Source organism: Python bivittatus, unplaced genomic scaffold, assembly GCF_059951505.1.
Source record: "Python bivittatus isolate LINGU-HERP-01145 unplaced genomic scaffold, Pbiv_v1 ctg000690_np1212, whole genome shotgun sequence".
Taxonomy (NCBI): Eukaryota; Metazoa; Chordata; class Lepidosauria; order Squamata; family Pythonidae; genus Python; species Python bivittatus.
The window spans coordinates 19,494,864-19,514,034 of record NW_028277096.1 but is presented as its reverse complement, the minus strand read 5'-3'; the positions used below and the strand labels follow the sequence as shown (position 1 = coordinate 19,514,034).

Here is a 19,171-nt window from a genome sequence, read left to right as displayed (position 1 = left end):
ATGACATTGTGTCAGTTGTTACAAAAAAAACCATACGTTTTTCTAAATATGACGTAATATTTTTGATTAGTTATTGGAAGACCATAGAGCTGCATTGCTTCTTGATGAGTAGCAAGCCCTGGACCCTCAAAAGAGAAAATGGAAGGTGGATTGCAATAAAAGTATAAAAATTGGAGACTGCCGTTCTACTTGGGATTCTGGAAATGGATCAACCATCACTTACATTAGCTTTACCATTGATTAGGGAAAGAAAGATCAACCAATGTTCTGATATACAGAAAATAGAGCTTTTGTTTCTGAGGTCACCACCTCAACTATGAGTAGTTTTGCAGTGGAACCATGGCCAACAAAAGTCATTCTGCAATAACATGCCACTTTCCAAGCCATGCAATAAAGTGAGCCATTTGACACCGAATGGACGAGACTTAACAATTGACTTTACTGATATTGTCCACAATTAGGTCCATAATCATTTCTGGCTGAAGGAGATATCCAGGAAAACCATAGTTTTTAGTTCATTGTTCAAAACCATAGTTTTGAACAGATTCAGTCTTGCAATTTTGTATAATGTGGTAGCTCCTAAGATTTCTTTAGGGGATTGGATCTCTTGAAGTATCTCGGTGTACATCTGTGCATGATGGAACTATGTTCCTAGACTGCAGTCTGAGCTAGCTAAGATTTTTTTTTTTTATGCCTCTGCTATAAAACGCATTTCTGAATAAAGCAAGCTTCCTTTTTGTAGATACTGATATCTGCTGATACACAGAACTCATTCGGAGAAGCCGCGTATGTGCACCAGTCTCTGACACACTATCCTCAGATTCCATGTCTGAAAAATATGTGCAGTTTCCTACCCTTCGGTGTCTAATTTTAACTAGAAAGAAGGGGCCCTGAAGGATTGGAGGCTTTTGTCAAAATGACAAAAACAAGGTCACATCATAAGGTCAGTTCTTTTCATACATAGAACAGAACAGAATAGAATAACTTTATTGTCATTCCACTATACGCTATACACCAAGTGCATTATTCTGTTCTGTTCTGTTCTATTCCTATTCTATTCTGTTCTACATGCATGCAGTGTTACAATGCACATACAAAGGAGCTTTCATTGCAGCATTGCAAGACTGCTTTCACCATTTATTGCCTGTATTCCCCCCCGCCCCCCCCCCCCACACAAACAAACACACACTTGTAAGACAGGTGAAAGAATTTTCAAGTAATACTGGGCTGCAGCCACTGGCCATTTTTCTTTTCGAAATAAAATTAAGCTTCACGTTGTAATGTGCCACTTCCCACTTATTTATTACAAAACCTTTTAAAATGTTAGATGAAAGAGCCTGGCAAGGGAGTTACCCCATAACTCCTGGAGTGACAAATGGAACAGCAAAAAAGAGTAGGGTAGAAGCTATGATATTGGCTAGTAGTCAGGATTTGTTAGCTTGCTCTCAGCCCTATCACTGGAGTTGCTTAATGCCAGATTGGTCCATAATAATATGGACCAATCTGGCATTAATATGGATGGAGATCATGAGATCTCCTCTCCTTCCAAATTGAGGAAAATGGTTAATCTCATCAGTTTTACCTGAGTGTTGGTACCCAATTCACTGCTAGTATGAGCTTGGATTGCAGAAGAGACGTCCTATCTTTGACTTCAGACTCTTGAGTCACTGAGTTCTAGTGTGGAGGGTTTATCTTGTGCTTGGCACCTGCATGGAATGGATATGTTGCTGCTATATGACTATGCTGTTTCTTGAGTTGACAGAAAAATTCCCAGATTTGGCATTATGCATCTCCACCACGTTAGAGGTGCCTTAACAGGAGTGCCCCAATGCTATCAATCCAATACACACAGCAGGACTCACTCTTCACTAGGCTTTCCCAATGTGTAAGGAGATGGGAGCCCAAGAAAGTGGTTTTACTCTTCATCAGGGATAGATCAGAGTCATAGCAACTATTCTTTTTTTGCATGGACAGAGGATCAGAATGGTCTCCTACAAAAAGCTATACAGAATACACAGTTGGTATCCTGGATTTCTGATCTAGAGAAATCTTCCTCCATGAAAAATAAAATTACACTATTTTTTTGTTTTTAATACACTACCAAAGGATTCACATTCGATCATTTTTAGAAGTTTTCTGTATTGCTATTCATCCCAAAAAGTTGACAGTAGTTTATTAACACAACAGTTTATATCTTATGCATCATGCATATAAGGAGTAAATTCTCTTTTCAGTTTGTATATGTGTATGCACATTTTCCCATCAATATCTTCAAAATTCAGCTCAAATAGTCAAAATAAGAAATACGTGATATAAATGCACAAGGTTGATAAATCTGTTATGTTGCTCTTTAATATTTGCAGGTTCCATATGCTTGCTTGAAATCAGTTGGTCTTCCAATGGCCACCAACTTGAATGCCTTTGAGGAAAAGAGGGGGGATATAAAGTGGTTCGGTCCAACTCTTACGCAGAGGGAGGCAGTTGCTTCAGACAACAGATACTGGCAAATGGCAAGAAGAGATAGTGGGATAGCTTTCCTTATATCTCTCAGCTAGCCTGCTACCTTCAGGTATGGTGGAGGAAGCTGTCCCATCACCAATGTGGAAAAAAGACTCAGTTTTCACTTCAGTTGTGCTTGGTACATGGAATAGAGTTGGGTTGCCATTGTGTTATTTTCTTCAGGAGCAATCTTGTAGACAATACAGGTAGTCCTCGACTTATGACCACAGTTGGGTCAAACTTCTGTTGCTAAGTGATGCAGTCATTAAGTGAGTCACACCTGATTTTATGACCTTTTTTTGCCATGGTCATTAAGTGAATCACTGTGGTTAAGCAAATAATGTGATCATTAAGCAAATCTGACTTCCCCCATTAACTTTGCTTGTTGGAAGCCCCCCAGGAAGGTCTCAAATGGTGATCACATGACCGCAGGATGCTGTGACCGTCGTAAGTGCAAGGAATGGTTAAGTCACTTTTTTCAGCACTGTTGTAACTTTGAACAGTCACTAAATGAATGGTCGTTAAGTGAGGACTACCTGTACAACCAGGAAGTAAATTTCCCAATAGGAGCTAGCACCTGGCTGCCTTTGTCTGGGTCTGGAAACTAAGCAGAGTCAGGTTGGATTAATATTTGGATGGGAGGCCATCAGGAAATCCCAGGGCTGTAAGCTAGACTAGAAAATTAAAAAAAAAACATTCTGGAAGAAGGCAGTTCCTCAATATTGCCAAGAAAGCTACATGGATGCAGTCATCAGCTTGACTTGAAGACCATCTTTACCTAATGGAAGAGAACAGAGTGTAAAATTAATTTAATCCAGTCTCCACAAGCACAGCTGAGTTCACAAATACTGACAAGAGAAATTACTTTCTTCCAGTTGTTTCCTGGCAGTAACTGGTATTTAAGGCAAGATGCCTATGTTTCAGGGGTGACTTTGGGCCAGTCACTCTCTCAGCCCAACCCACCTCACAGGTTTGTTGTTGGGAAAATAGGAGGCAGGAATATAGGTATGTTTGCCACTTTCAGTTATATATAAAAAAGGCAGGATGATGATGATGATGATGATGACGCCATCCAGCCATTGACAGTCCCGCTCCCTTATGAAGGTACCTAGTCTCCTTTAAAAATCACCTCAGATCATGGCCTTGGAGGATATTTTCCACAATTCCCAGTTTAATGTGCAAATATTGTGAACCTATTACTTTACAAAGTTGTTGTGAGGAGAAAATGGACAAAATGGCCATATTTTCTTGACACACTGAACACCATTTTCCTAGATTGTGGTGACTCAGCCTTTACGGTTAAGTTGTGGTTCGGCATGTTGTGGGAACCCAACAAATGAGGTGGCATAAACACAGGGTAGCATACAGGTAGTCCTCACTTAACAATCAATTGTTTAGTGACTGTTTGAAGTTACAGCAATGCTGAACAAAGGGACTTACAACTGGTCCTGATACTTACAACCATCGCAGCAACCCCGTGGTCACATGATCATGATCTGGGCACTCGGCAACCAGGTGTAGCACCCCGGGGTCACGTAATCGCCATTTGTGACCTTACCAGCCGGCTTCCAGCAAGCAATATCAATGGGGAACCGCGTGATTCAGTTAACTACTGTGTGATTTGCTTAATGTCCATGGTAATTCACTTAATGACCACTGCAAAAAAGGTCATAAAATAAAGCACAACTCACTTAACAACTGCCCTGCTTAACAATGAATTTTCCAGTCCCTATTATGTTTAAGGGAGGAACCTGTATCATATGAACACACGCCTGAGGGGGGAAAGTGGGCATACACTACACCCTCTTTTAAATATTGATAAGGTATATTTTAGGGGGAAGCAGGTACACATTGCACCTTCTTGCAAATATCGATAACCAATGGATTAACATTTGGTTGAGCAAAAAACAAACAAACAAACAGACCCTGCACCCGTGGGAAAACGCTAGGAAGAAAAAAATATTTTGGGAAAGTGGGCATACGCTGCACCTTCTTTTAAATTTTGATAAGTTTTTGGGGGGCAAGGTCACCTCATAAGTAATTTACTTTTTAGGTATAAGGGGCCAACGAAGTGTAATGACCAACCCCTATTTAAACGGGCTTTTCTTCAGGAAGGCGGCCAAGAGCGCAGTCTTGCCCCTCTTTACTCCGAAGTAAGCCCGTTCAGATCAATAGGAATTAACTCCCGCCTCAGGGCGAGCGCAAGATCGGCGCCAGAGGAGGCGCGCTTCTTCTCTCCCGCGCGAACTATTTCTCGAGGCGGAAGAAACGACTTACTGAGCATGCGCAGAATCTCAGCGCTCCATTCGCCGCGGCGGCGGCAAGGGCTATTTGTGACAGTCCCCAAAGAAAGAAAGGCGGGGAATGGGTTTGTGAGTTCTAGTTTACGTCAGCGTTCCTTCTCACGCATGCGCAGAAAGCCGCAAGCCGGACCCTCTTTCCGGCCTATCTATATAAAGGAAACGCTCTGCCTCCTTCCTTCCTTCGATTTCAGCCCGTGGCGGAAAGAGCGAAGGGAAGCAGAGGGAGGGGCGAGCCGCGCAAGGGTCATTTACATAAAGAGGAGGGCGGAGCTTGGGCAGAGGTGACAGCCTGAGCCGAGGCACGCCCTGAAAGAGCAGTTAGTCGCCGGGGTCGAAAGAGGGCGGGGTTTGGGAGGCCAGGAGGCGGAGCCCGGCGAGCGGTTGGTCAGGGGTGGTGGGTGGGGAAGGCGGGAGGGCTACCTTCTCCGTCTCTCGCGAGAGGAGAGGAGAGGGGGAGGAGGAGGGGCGGAGTCAAAGCCGGACGAGGAGGCTTCATGCTGCCCTCCTGAAAGGGGAGGGAGGGGAAGGGAAGAGAGAGAGGCCAAAAAATCTCCCGTTTCGGCGCTTCGAGGTGTGGCAGTCTCTCCTTCTGCAGCTCAGTCGCTTCAGCCAATAGGAGAGGCGGGCTGGGGGGAAGGAAGGTAAATTTAAATATAGGTGGAGCCTGACAGAGCATGGGGGGGCTGGAGGGAAGGTTACGCTTTGACCTACCTATCGCTTGATTTATTTTTTTTCTTCCACATGCATTTATGTCCTGGGGGTTTTCTCCTTCTCACCTGCTGCCTTGCTGGAAAAGCAAAAAGAATGCTCCCCCTCCCTGGAGGAGGGAAAAAAAGCAATTTTTCCCTTCCCCCCTTATTTCAGGGTCGCCTGGGGGAGCCTCCTCTGCAAAACTGCATCCAAGGGGATGCAAAGAGACAGAGAAGGTGGAAAAGTCAAAAGGGGAAGTGGGGAGAGTGGATTAGCCCCTAATTAAGGAAAGCCTCCTCCCTCTTTTGAAAGTGTAAGTAGGCTGCTAATTACAAGGGCTTTTTCTCTGCTTTGAAACATGCTTATTTTTTGCCCCCTTAGGCGTATTGGCTGAGTGTGTAGGTGTACAGGTGAAGCTTACAGATAATTGCTGGCAAAGCCCTTGATTTTAGTTGCTAAAATATGCTGCCAGCTGGCCTGCCTGCATCAGCCAGTGTGGATCCTGCAATTCCTGGCTGCTCAGTTCTAGAAAACAGAACACGTTTCCCATGGGTGGCTTTAAAGCTGTTTTAGGCTTGGCTTTTGTGCCCTGCTGTAATTCAGAGTCTTCCACTCTAGCAGGGAGCTTAGTGTCTTTATTTGGTGTCCACTTATATCTCCACACACTACAAGAGCTATTTTTCCTAGAAAAAGTGGCCCTCCCCTCTGTCACCTAGTTTGCCATGAGTTGGAGTTAGCAGACGTGCTAAGCAGTAAATTGGGGTTGTGGGGTGGGGTGGTTTTGGCTTAGCCTGTTGTGTGAACCCAACTGATGTGTGCTCTTCAGTCAGGTGAAATCAACCATGGCACAAATTGTGATGCTTACATATTATATAATGTAGCTCTTTTTGTGTGTGTGCCTTTGAGTCATGTTGACTCCTGGTGACTGCCTGGACCAGTCCCTGCAGTTTTCTTGGCAAGTTTTCAGAAGTGGTTTGCCATTGCCTCCTTCCTAGGGCTAAGAGAGAGGGACTGGCCCAAGATCACCCAGCTGGCTTTGCGCCTAAGGCTGGACTAGAACTCACAGACTCCCAGTTTCTAGCTTGGTGCCTGAACCACTAGACCAAACTGGCTCTCATAATGTAGCTCTAGGTGTGCGAAAGGTTTGCCTATACATTATCGATAGGTGGTAGGCCCTGAGTGTAGATAAGGGTTTATGGGACAGTTGTGAAAATGCATTGTAGGAGCTGGGTTAGTGACCAAAAAATCAGGAGGTGTCTGGTAGCACCTTTCCTGGCTAAACCATTTTATTCAAAGGCATAAACTTTTGTGAGCTGCAGCTCGCTTTATCAGATGCTCAGAGTGATGAAGTGAGTGGCAGTTCACAAAAGCTTATGTCTTTGAATAAAATGTATTACCCTGGTTGAAAAACTTTTTTGTGTGTGTGTGAGACTGCATTACTTATGTGGTGAGATAGATTTATTTCTTTCAGATGGGTAGAAATAGGAAAAGGGAGAGAGAATCAGTGAACTTAAAACTTGATGATTCTGGTAAGGAGAATTATAATTTTTTTGTGAGTACTTAAAGAAGATAAGAGCATACATGTTCTTTAGAATGTCATGAATGGTGATTCAAGTCTTCAGTTCTTCATTATCCTTTGTGGTAGGGCCTGGAGTTGAGACTTTTGCTATGAATTCTTGTGCTGAGATTTTAAAACAGCCTTGAAATTTAGGTGCTCCCCCTTGGAAGGACGTTGCTGCTTATACGTGTGTGCTTGAAGGTTGCTCTCAATGGTGGCAGCCATATATTTCACTTGGTTACTGAACTGAACCATTTTCTGGATTTGCACACTGCACCAGCTGAGTTCGTACACTATACTAAGCCAGCCCCCTCCCCTCAATCACACTGAACACTGAAAAGCTTAGGCTGTTGTATATGCAGCGTCTTTAATGGGCCTGATTGTGTGTGTGTTGCGTGAACCCAACCATCTTGTCATTCAGTGGAAAATCCCCTGTCCTGCTGTGCTGAACACCAGCACAACAGCATCAAACTCACTTGAGTTTTTAACTGCTCAATGTTTTTCTTAGTTGTGTTTTGGTTGCCGCTGTGATTCAGGGAGCACTGCACGTGTGGAAAAACGTTGTATAAAAACTGTATAAAAATGCTGCTGCTACTTTTCTCTTTTCCTAAAATCTAGTTCTCGGTGGCTGGATTCAAACAGCACAACTGAACCAAGCGTCGTGAACTAGCTTGTGCTCAGTTTGCTTTTCAACCCAGGCAGGAGGGTTGGTTGATCGTTCATTAATCCAAACTTAATTTTGGATTAATTTGGGTTGTGCAAACAGAGCCAACACCCAAACAGGAGCTTTTTTAAACCCCTTCCTCCTTGGAAAAGCTTTCCAAGTGAAGAAGCATGCATTAGCTTTCAGACATGCCACAACTCCTGGCGCAGGTGATGGTTCTCTGCTTCTAAATCGTGGAGGCAGAATCACGGGCTTTCTAAAACCTGGGTAGGAAGTCGTCAAACCAGTTCCTATTCTGGCTCCACTTTAAAAAAAAAAAAAAAGCCTTCTCCGTGAACATTGAGGAGCATCTAAAATAGAAAGATCAGGTGTCCCCCCTCCTCCCTTCTCTGCCTCCTCCTTGTGTCGAATCTTTTGCCTGGGTAATCCGAGTGCTTTCCCCTCTGCTGGTGAAAGTGTGTCAGAGGAACCCAAGCTTGTATTTACTTGCCCTGGGTTTGGCTGTTTTCAGGCTAGAGGCTGGGAGGAAGAAACAGAGCAACGGCAACAGAGATGGCGCGGCTGGTAGCAGTTTGCAGAGACAGCGAGGAAGAGTTTCTGTTCGAGAGGCTGCAGATCCCCCTCTACATCGATGACACCCTTACGGTAAGTGAGTCCTGGGCAGCTCAACTCTGCGCTTGTGCACGGAGCAGTTGCAACATACCAAAACGGGTGTTTTGCAATCTCTAGGCAAGCCGCCCCCCCTCCTTCCAGGGCTCTGAGCAGAGTCTGGAAAGGCCTCCGGCCCCGCCTCGGAGTCCTCCCCGTGCAGTAATTGGTACGGTCTGTTGCCTTGAACGGCCCGTAATGTGCCTTTTCCCCTTATCCACGTCTCTGAGACACATGAACGCACACACATGGACAAACAGACGCACTCACCCGGGAGGCCTAAGCCGAAAAGAGTCGAAGCCATTTTGGAACCTGGGTGTCTATTGCAAGTCGGGGGCCTCGTGCGGCTTTGCAGGGGGGAAAAAGACGCACGCATGGGACCATGGGGGGGGGGAGATTGCTGACTTGTATGTTTTCAATTTAATTCCCTGTTGTAGTCAGCGGTCCTTGTCCCAAATCGGTCCTGGTAAACTTTAGTCACTTTACACCTGTCCAGTTTTGCACCCTTTGCTTTTATGGTGTGCGTTTTAATTTTTTTTTATTTTACACGTATAGAAGGCATGGCTTTTGGAAGTGTTGCATGATATATCTTGCCTATATTATTCACTTGCACAGTAGCCCAGCAAGTCTGTTTAATTTCACAGGATATAGGTTGGGGCACGGAAGATCCAAATTCCCAGTGGAACCAAATGCCAGACTCTGACATCATAGAGAAATTTCTTTTTGACTTTGAAGGTGACATCCCCAAAATTAATACGGGTAGTCCCCAGTTTAAGACTGAGTTCCATTCCCAAGGTCTGTCCTTAAGTCGAATTGGTGTGAGAGCCAGAACAATATTATTGTATAAAACTGTATAAGTTCCATTGTGTAATGAACTTGAACCCTTGTGTATTTAACTCAAATTTTGCTACAACAGACTCTGTTCTTAACTATGGGTCGTCCTTAAACTAGGTGTTCTTAACCCAGGGACTACCCATATTTCAGAATTTGACTTGTGGGTTTTTTTAACTTTCTCCACTCATTTAATACTCTTCCAATCTTTTAACCTTCTTTCCTTCCCCCCCCCCCTTAAGGAGGACAGCTTAATCTTAAACAGAGGACTGTATTTCCTTTTACTCTCTTTTACTCCTTTTACCCAGGCCCTGATCCACAGCTTTCAACTCCATCCTAAGCTGCTTGCTTTGTATTTTTGGATAGCTTATCCAACCCCTGCTTGGGGATAAGACCATTGGATAGGCTGGTGGAAGGAGGGCCTAGCAGTTGAGATAAATCAGTGCTTTAATGGGTAGAACAAGAAAGCCCCAACTCTCCTGTTGTGTATACGCCTTGGTGTTTTTCTCGGGGTACAGCTTCCATCTGCTACACAGGGTAATGGAATAGTGACCTGTTGGTTTGGAGAGTGCCAGCTTGGGGAAAACCAGCCATGGAGGTTTGACTTTGGGGAAAAGGGTTCTTCCTTTGCCTCCAGCTTCCCATGAGAGGCCTTTTTGGATCACTGGCCTGGATTGTGGGGGGCCTCCAGTTCAGTGTGTATTTTGTCCGAAGGGCTTGCTTGTCTATTATTCATGTTCTAGTTATGTGTCAGGAATGTGATATGGAAGGTTGCAGTGCTGAGGCAGGGAGAGAATCCATGAAGCCCAGCAGGGCTTACTTCTGAGTAAGCACCCTTGAGGGTGCACTTTACTTCAGGAACCCAGTCCAAGCAGCGCTGCTTTCCCGCGCTTCAGTTTGAAGATGGCACAGCTGCGCTTCACTCTTGAAGTAATCCCTGTTTTATTTTGGCGAATGGAACATCGGCACGCTAAACCAAACGATCTGGCGCACCGCTGGGGACTAGCTGATGACGTGCACCGAGCAAGATTGGTGAGGGGGGCAGGACCTCTATTCTTTGACATTACCAAAAGTTATTTTGCATAAGGTATTGGCTGTTTCATTCAAAAGGCAGAGATTCTTTTCGTGCCTTTGTCATTGGGCAAGATCGCAGGCCAGTCCCCGCTGCCTGGAAAAGGTTGCCAGCTGTTCTGGTTGCCTGGAGGTACTGCTTGTTCGCCCCAGGTGAGCAACTGTTTCCAGGTGTGGGTTTGATGATGATGATAATAAGGAAGGGGGGAGTTCAGTATCTAAGCCAGGTGGCCCAGAGGGGAATATTATAGCTCAACCATACAGCTCCTGATTTATTTATTTATATTTATTTATTTATTAAATTTGTAGGCTGCCCATCTCCCCCGATGGGTGATTTGCCTGGAGAAGGTTCCAGGTTCAATACCTAATATCTCCAAGTACAATTTGGCTACATGCTGAACCGTGGTCCTTCAGTGTTGCCTAAGGTGGAGACCCAGTATACTTTGGATTATAATTTCCCAAACTTATTAATAGGAATTAAATGAGTTGGCTGCCTAAACCTAGAAAAGAGTAGTTCTCAATTTTTTTTTTTTAAACACAGACCACTCGAAAATGGCTTTGGTCTCGTCTGAATCACTTAATGAACTTTCCTTATTGTGCAGCTGAAAGCGCTTGCAGAGCTTTTATTTTAATAACCGTAGTGGTGCTTTCTAAGGCGTAGGGTGTGTCTGTTGAGAGTGCAGTTTTGCGATGAGGGTGACAATTGCCGGCATTAGCCTCGGGTGGTGTTTCGCAAAAGACAGTGCTTTAACTGGTACACGTTAAAGGAAAAAGTCTTAGACTGCACCAGCGGCACGTTAGGAAAACCATGAACCACAATAACAGGGTCTTACTGGTCTGCTCAGTTTTTGTTTGACTTCTGTCCCAGCTCTTCTCTTACAGGGTGGCATACGTAGCATTCACGCCTCCAGTTTTTCCCCATGTCAGCAACCTGGTGAGGTAGGCTGGATTGAGAAAGAGCAGCTGGCCCAGAGACACCTAGGGGACTTCTGTGGCTGAGGGGAGACGTGAACCTGGGCCTCCCCATTCTTAGTCCAGCATCTTGTCACAACCCGTCAGCCTTACTAGATAGACCAGACAGGAAACACAACCAGATGAGCTAATCCTACTTTATTGTAAAGCTACATTAACAGAACCTGCAAGTCGGAAAGTACAAAGCTCCCGCCATCTCCTTTACAGCCCGAGAAACGAGGGAGGGTCCCTTCTGAGCCTCTTGCTCCGCCCGTTATCCAGTTGCAGGCTATGCTGTCTCTTATCTGGCTGTTCCCTAGGCAGCATCTCTTTGTTCCATCTCCCAAGGTCTTTCCACATACCATTACGCTGCCCTAGTCTGGCTCTGGGGTTGAGAGGGAAGGACTGGCCCAAAGTCACCCATGGTGCTTCTGTGGCTGGGGGAGGACTAGAGTCTGGGTCTCTCCACTTCTAGTGCAGCATCTTCACCATCAGACCACACTGGTTCATGGGCTGAGAGAGAGGGGCTGACCCAGAGTCCCCCAGGAAGCTTCCATGTCTGAGTGACTAGAATCTGAGGCTAGAACCTGGGTTTCCCTGTGCCTAGTCCAGCATCTTCACCAGTACACCACACTAATCTGCCTTTTGTCAAAATAGTCTCGATCACCATCATCGAGGGGAAATGTAATCAACAACAAGGCCATGGATGAATCCTTTGAGGCCTCTTCAGGTCTACCCAAAGGAAACTTGGAGCTGGGGGCCAAACTTATGAAAACTTTTGGTGAAGGCAGTTCAGATGCCTTGAAAATCCCCATGAGTGTTCCTGGCTTGTCCCTATTAGCAAGGAAGCCACACCTTTCTTTTCATGCATGGGGAGTAGAAACACAATATTCATGGATGCTATTGCACCAGCGACACTTTCCCAATGTAAGAACCAGATCAGAATGGCTCAGACCTTCCAGCATTTCAATGTCAAGGAGGAGATCTCATGGGCAAGATTTGCCAAGATTGAGTGAGATTTTGGCTGTTTAATGAAAAAGTAGGGGTTCTGATGGTGCCTGCATCATTGTGCAAGATTGCACACCAGCCCCGGCTGCCTTGAAAAAGCAGGCCCTGTCTTACCCCAGCAGTATCTCTGAAGCATTTTATAGTTGCTAACGAGCATCTGATTGTGCAAGGAAGCTCCCTGTCTGCCACTTCTCAGCTGAGCTGAGCTAAGCAGTTCTGCGCTTCAAGGGGACTGATACTGAAAGTCCTGTACTTCAGAAAGGTGGAGCACAAGGCATTAAAAAAGGCGCTTTTGCTCCATAAAGGTCACTGTTGGATCTGTAGCTAGGTTACATTTAAATATAACTTCTGATCATTATCTCATAGCAGAACTGGAATTAGCTCTGAAAAGGTGGAAGAATGCCGTTTGAAGGTAGAACCAATGACTTAGCAAGGTGGTGGCTTCTCCTTTACTGGAGGTGTTCAAGCAGAGGATGGACAGCCACCTGTGAGGGATGCTTTAATTTGGTTTCCTGCACTGTACGGGGGTAGGGCTACATGACCTCAGGGGAAGTTTTCCAACTCTTTAAGATTTTATGAATCTCTGAAAGGGCCAGCTACATAACTCTACTCAGGACCGGAGAAGGCAGTTACATTCCTGGTTGGTCTTATTCGTCCATCCACGCCAACCTGTTTTAATTATAATTATTCTCCAGGACCTCAAGGTGGTACATAGAATTATTTCCTCTGCAGGTTACCTTCACAATAACTCTGTGACATCAGCTGGGCTGAAAAATACGATGGGTGGCGATATAGAGATTCGGACCCAAGTCTGCTCAGTCCTTGCCTAATCCTTTCTGCTGGGGACTGCAGTTTAAAAAAAATGGCCTCAATATGCCACAAGAGGCACGTCATTGGTTATCCTTTTTCATTTTTGTTTTGATGTACAGTTTGCTTGGAGTTTCCACTTCCATTATTTTTTAGAGGCACTGGAATGTTTTGTTGTTGGGGCAGTTCAGTCTAAGAAGGCTCCAAGGGTTGATCCCCGTCAGGTAGAAGTAAGTAAGCTGTAAGTTGCCCCTCTCTGCTATAACTATTGTGTAGCACTGTCTCTTTTTCTTTTCTGACTGGCCAATTTTTTCACGTTCTTTGAGTGCCAGTGAGATTTGGGTATGTTGTTGCTGTCCTGTTGTGTGGGTCTCTGCGTGGGGTGTTTCCTGATGTGTGGCTTTGGGTGTAGATACATTACGCGAGAGTAGCCATAATTCAGTGTCCATTTGTGATGTATCTTTGACTGAGGAGGCATCCTTCCCGCTTCCTAGTGACATACATTAGTCTCCGCTCAAGTGGGACCGAATTATTTTTCATTCAGCAGTTACTGACTTAGTATGTTGTGTGAACCATGTCATTACATAAAACCATAGGGTATATAATACCCTTAACCAGATCAGCCTGGAGACTGTATTGACACAACCTGGTAATCTAGGTCAATGTTAACCATGGCTATTTTTTTTACGACTCAGCATTTTTCTGCAAACCCAGCCTGTCTGAACAGAGCAGTTATTTTTATTAATCAGGCTTAATCAGATGTACTGTATGATTTGAATGCAGCTTCTGCGTAGTTTTCCTAGTCCTGGAGAGTCGTTCAGAGGACCAGAAGAGGCTTGCAGGGAGACGGCGCCCTCGCTTGTGATAAAAGGCCAAAGAATGTTGGATTAGATCAAAGGTCTTTGCTTTGTACTAAAGAAGTAGGAGGTAGCCTTCCTCCAAGACCTTTGCTCTTATCACAAAGAACAACTCCAGCTTTGGGAAATCAGCTTCAGGGATTTGGAATTGGGGGCAAGGGTCACTTGGGAGCGGGCACTTGACCAGCGTGCTTCTTAGCAGTTAGATGTTCTGGGGAAATCTACAATGAGCCAGGTGAAAACAGCAGGGCAGACATTGCTCAAAAATCAAGGCACCCTGCTGAATGGAGAGGGAGAAATAACAGGAGAAAGGGAGGGGGTCCAAAATGTCAACATAGTGACCACAACCATGCAAGTGAAGTTGTGTTGTTTTTATGTGCATCACAATGCACATAGAAAAGGGTCTTAAGATTGCATGGTGGTGGCCACCATCTTGACTTTTTGGACCCCTTCCCTGTAGATGCCCCTGGGATAAAGAGGCCTGGCCTGGATGCTGCCAAAGGAACACCTACATCAGTGTTCCTCAAACTTGGCAATTTTAAAACATGTGGACTTCAACTCCCAGAATTCCCCAGCCAGCATGGGGAATTCTGGCAGTTGAAGTCCACATGTCTTAAAATTGCCAAGTTTGAGGAACACTGACCTACGTTATTCTTGCTAGCTTTGTGAAGGGATAATTTTCCCAAGTTGTGTGCACTACGTACAGTATATTCTCCAGGAGATTTCATGCAGGTAACAAAAGCTAACTTTATCAAACAGGCCATTTTTCTCCGTTGGCTTGTTGCAATTTTGTAAAGTACGTCTCTCCATTTCTATGGCTGGGCTAGATCTGTATTGTCTACCTTTAATTAAGCTGGTTCAAGTATTCCCCTTGATTCAGAAAGTGAGTATATCAAACTCGGTTTATTTTGCTTCCACTCATTTTTTTCTCAGTTTCTGGTTCAGTGGGGTGTGCTGTGCAGGACTAGTTTTTAAGGTAGTGATGGTTTATCATCTTAATGTTTGTAGCTAAAGACATGTTGGGAGATTGGGGGCCAGGACTGACCAAGAAAGAGAGGTGTAGAAAAATAAAACACTAAGTATGCTTATATTATATGCTCAGCCTCTCTGGTGCTAGCTGTAGATAAAATATTTATTATGTGGTCACATACAAGAGGACTCATTGAACCGAGGGCATCTCTGGTTTGGTGATGAGTTGCTGTCTTGGTCAGTATCTCAACCACCTTGGTATGACCTTGGTCTTCATTCAGTAGAGCATTACTTTTAATTAATTTCTTCTTATGCATATGTAAAGTGGTCCTCATTTAAAAGAACTCTCGCCAAATATATCCATGCTTGCTAAGGAGATGACAATCTTTTTCCCCCAAGACAGATCCTCAGAGTTGTTAGAGTATGTTGTAGTAGAGGAATGCTGACATAACATGGATAAAGGAATGCAAGAATCTTTTGTTCAATAAGAGAAAGTAAAGAACATCTCAGTCCTGGGAAAAGAGGATTGAGAAGGATAACTGACTTGATTCCACATGATGTAAGAGGGGTCAGAGGGAGACTTTGGCAGGCTTTCAAGGTTCTGTTATAACTTACAACAATAGAGTTCTGCATGGTATAAGAGAGGACAGAGGGAAACTGGTGGGTTTTCAAGATTCTGTCATAATACCCTACAACAGTGCAGTAGAGTCCCAGTAGTCTTTCCAGTGTCTGTTTCCTGACCTGCCTGTCTTGAAGGTTTGAAAGTTGTGCAAAAAAGAGCTACACATTCTCCCCGCATAGCCATGTTCTTAGCCAAGGCAGAGTTTCCAAAGAAATGTCTGCTCACTCCTCTTCCAGGCGGGCAGAAGATAATCTTGGGTGCTAACTGCTGCCCAGAATTGTTGTGGGTTTTCATAGAATCCTCATGTAGGAAGGTGCCACTGAAGCTATCTAGGCTAGCCCCCTGCATAGTGAAACCCAAATTAAAGCACCCAAACAGATGGCCATCCAGGGTCCACATCTTGCCCTCTCTCTGTGTCATGGTTCCACTCTGCTTACCCCAGGATGCGTTGTAAATACACGCTGGTTGCCAAGTGCCTGAATTTTGATCACGTAATCATGGGGACGCTGCGACGATCGCAAGTGCAAGGACTGGTCATAAGTCACTTTTTTCAGCGCCGTTGGAACTTCAAATGGTCATTAAACGAATTGTCATAAATTGAGGACTACCCGTATGTCACTAAGACCAGTTGGAATTAATTGGTGAACTTACTGGCTCCCAAATTTTGAGCATAGTGTATGTTTTCATATGTGATGGTGAAGTTGACTTGAGCTCCAGCTAGAAAAAAAAAAGCCTAAGGGTTGGATACACTTGCTTCCAAAGAAGTAAATTAGTATCCCTGCTGGAGAAGATTTCCACTTAATTCTCCATTTGTGAAAATGGGATCCCAGTGAAATGGGATGGTTCAATGAACTTTTGCTTCTGTAGGTGTTCTCTAAGCTGGAGTTCCTCATCAAAAATTAGCAGTCTGGGCAGAAGAGGACCTGTCATTTTGTGGATTTCTAAGTGGATAAAAAACAGAAAACTAAGATAGGAATAAATGGGCAATTTTATAAGCAAAGTCCCCCAAGGATCTGTACTGGGACTGATGCTCTTAACTGGTTCATAAATGATTTTGCTTTAGGAGTAAGCAATAGCTGGTCTAGATGCTATCCTAAGCATCAGGATAGTAAAATCCTCAAATAATTGAGAAAAGTTTTAAACCAGGTGAGTTATCCACCAAATAGGAAGTGTTGTTCAATTTAAGCAAGCATAAAACGGATGCACATTAGAGCAATACCCACTAACTTTATGTACTCATTGATGGGTTCCACGCTGTGTCTAACTAACTGGAAAAAAAGATCTTGGTGTCACTTGGACACCACAACGAAGATGTCTACAAAGTGGATGGAGGCTCTCAAAAAGTAAAAGCCATCCTAAAGATCATGAGCAAAAGGATGAAAAAGCTACCAGAATTGAAATGCCTTTATACATATCTATGGTATTTCTGCATCTGGAGCACAGCGTTCAGCTCTAGTTGCGCATTTGAGAAAGGATACGACAGCTAAAGAAAGTTAAGCTGCTAAAACGAAGGGGTGCTTGAACACTTTCCTTATGAGATGGGTAGAACGTTGTGACCTTTTAGCTTAGAGAAAAGATTCCTGAGAGGGGGGCAGAAGCTAGGTGTGCAGAAATCAAGCATGGTCTGCAGGAAGCGGACAAGGAGTAGTTTATTCCCTCTCTCAGTACAGTAGGACCAGGCTTAACCCACACAGCTAGTTGGAAAGAGATTTAAACCATACAAAAGCAAGTCATTCTTTGCAAATTGCATAATTAACCTGTGGAATTCATTGCTCCAAGTGTGATGATGACAACTAACATGGATAGCTTTAAAAGAGGATCCATGGAGGGCAGGTCCGTTAAGGTCATGAAGATATGAAGTCTCAGTGTTACTTCTGGATTGGAGTCCCAAGTACCAGTTACAGGAGAGACACGTCTGGTTGACTCCTGGTAGAAATCAAGTGCTGGACTAGGATGGGCGTGATTCAGCAAAGTTATTGGTATGTGTGTATGACCATCACCAGTTTTTCCCTTGCATTTTCATTTGGTATAATCCTTCTCCCATGTAATGTTCCCCAGCATTGTTAAAGTCTTACATTAAATTCTTGGGATTTTCTAATTGAAGTTTTCCCCAGTGAATACCTCTGAGATGTATTAGTACTACAACTCTTTCCAGAGGTCTGGATCCTTAAAGCCTCACTACATTTGGGAAGTTGCTGATGCAGCAACCTCAAGATGTCTCTCACTGCAAAAGCTGTCATTGCTTTCACAAAACTGTAGAACCAGGGTTCACCTAGTGAAGCTGACTGGGAAGAGGCTTGAAACAGGCTAAAGAAACTACTTTTCATGCAGTGGGGGAGAGGTCCCCCTCCATCTCCTACCTGTGAGCCTCACCCCTACCCCCAGTGAGACATTTGGTTGGCAACTTGGACTAAGAAGGCTCTTGCCCTGATGCAACAGGGCTGTTCTTATTACCTTGAAATGTTTCTTAACTCCAAAAATTGCATACAAAAGCATGTCTAGAGAAGATCTATTTATCTGTATGATGGTCATGAATTTGAATGGTTTTAAAAGGGGCTGAGAGATAAATGAAGAGCTATCAGTGTTGATGACTCAGTTTTACCTTTGGGTTGGGGGCATCAAGTGCCAAATGCAGGAGAGCAGTGGTGGGAGAGAGGTGGGTCTTCATCTCTTGTTCCTGAGTCACCCAGAGGGATCCTGTTGGTTAGTGAGAGAAACAAATGCTGGACTGGAATGGACCTTGGCTTGATACAGCCAGGGTGGTGCTTATATCCTCATGAGATGTACAGTCTGTAGCTCCAGGTCCACAGGAATGGTCACCTCTTCCCCAACCAAGCCTTAGTTGGAACTTCCAGAGACTGTCTCCTAAGTTCCTACTGAATTGCAATATTTAATGTCACAGAAGGGGGGAATTCTTCAACGCCAGTGGAGTGCTTGTATGGACTGCATTTAATTAATGTGATTGGAATTAAGTTTAAAATAACACTGAGTTGAAATTAAGCTTAAATTAAATCTACCTAAGTTTTGCTCCTGCCTTTTTTTGTCATACCTCTTAAAGGCAGCCTCCTTGTTTGATGGAAAACCTTCTCCATTGCTGTGTGGAGGGCTATTTGAATCCCTTTGGCTCATTTCTGAGTTTCAAATGCCCAAGCTGAGGGTTGACTTAGTTCTGTTCAAATTAAGATGTTTTCCTCCCCTGAATGGACCAACCCATTACTCCATAAACCTTTTGGGCGGGGTTAAATTTTTAATTTATCTGTGCAGTGCAGCATTTCTGTTTATATTGCCCTGCAAAGCAATAGGCTGTCGAACTTACAGTTCTGTTACAATAGAAGGAGCACAACACCGGTCCTTAAAGGGGCAAGAGTATTTTGAAGAAGGCTGCCAAAGTACATTCTGTCCTGGTGCCTTTAAGAAGGTCTTGAGAAAGGTGAGCTCAAGGTTGTGTGCCATCCCATAGGTCATAGGCTCAGCCACCTGTTGCTCCTTTTGCAACTGAGTCCTTTCAGAATTGAGGTGCAAGCAAGGTCAGATTCACCCTAGTGAACATTCAGTACAATGTGCCAACCTGGATGTCACACCCAAATACAGCCTCTGTGGCCCAAAAACTCTGGTTGTCTACTAGGATGGATGGATGGATGATGTGCAATCAAGCTGGTGTTGATTCTTAGTAACCACCTAGATAGACCTTTT

General features: G+C 44.4%; 1 protein-coding gene and 1 long non-coding RNA gene across 4 annotated transcripts in view; one reads left to right on the top strand and one right to left on the bottom strand.

Annotated features, from left to right (window-relative positions):
* On the bottom strand, positions 1-5,014 carry LOC112542203 (uncharacterized). The gene is made up of 3 exons (XR_003086034.2): positions 4,777-5,014; positions 3,959-4,155; positions 1-3,277 (listed from the first exon to the last, which is right to left on the bottom strand). It is a non-coding gene; the product is annotated as an uncharacterized LOC112542203 (long non-coding RNA).
* Positions 5,015-5,296: 282 nt separating this feature from the next.
* The window catches only part of GGNBP2 (gametogenetin binding protein 2), a 47,477-nt gene continuing 33,602 nt past the window's right edge, over positions 5,297-19,171 (top strand). Inside the window, exons 1-2 of one of the 3 annotated variants that reach the window (XM_007440275.4) lie at positions 5,297-5,443; positions 8,226-8,359. In XM_007440275.4, the coding sequence (XP_007440337.1) occupies positions 8,267-8,359 (93 nt within the window). In that variant the 5' untranslated portion in view covers positions 5,297-5,443; positions 8,226-8,266. Of the gene's footprint in view, positions 5,444-8,219; positions 8,360-16,172; positions 17,458-19,171 lie in introns of those variants that run through there. The other 2 variants (XM_007440277.4, XM_015890246.3) reach the window with 2 other exon arrangements.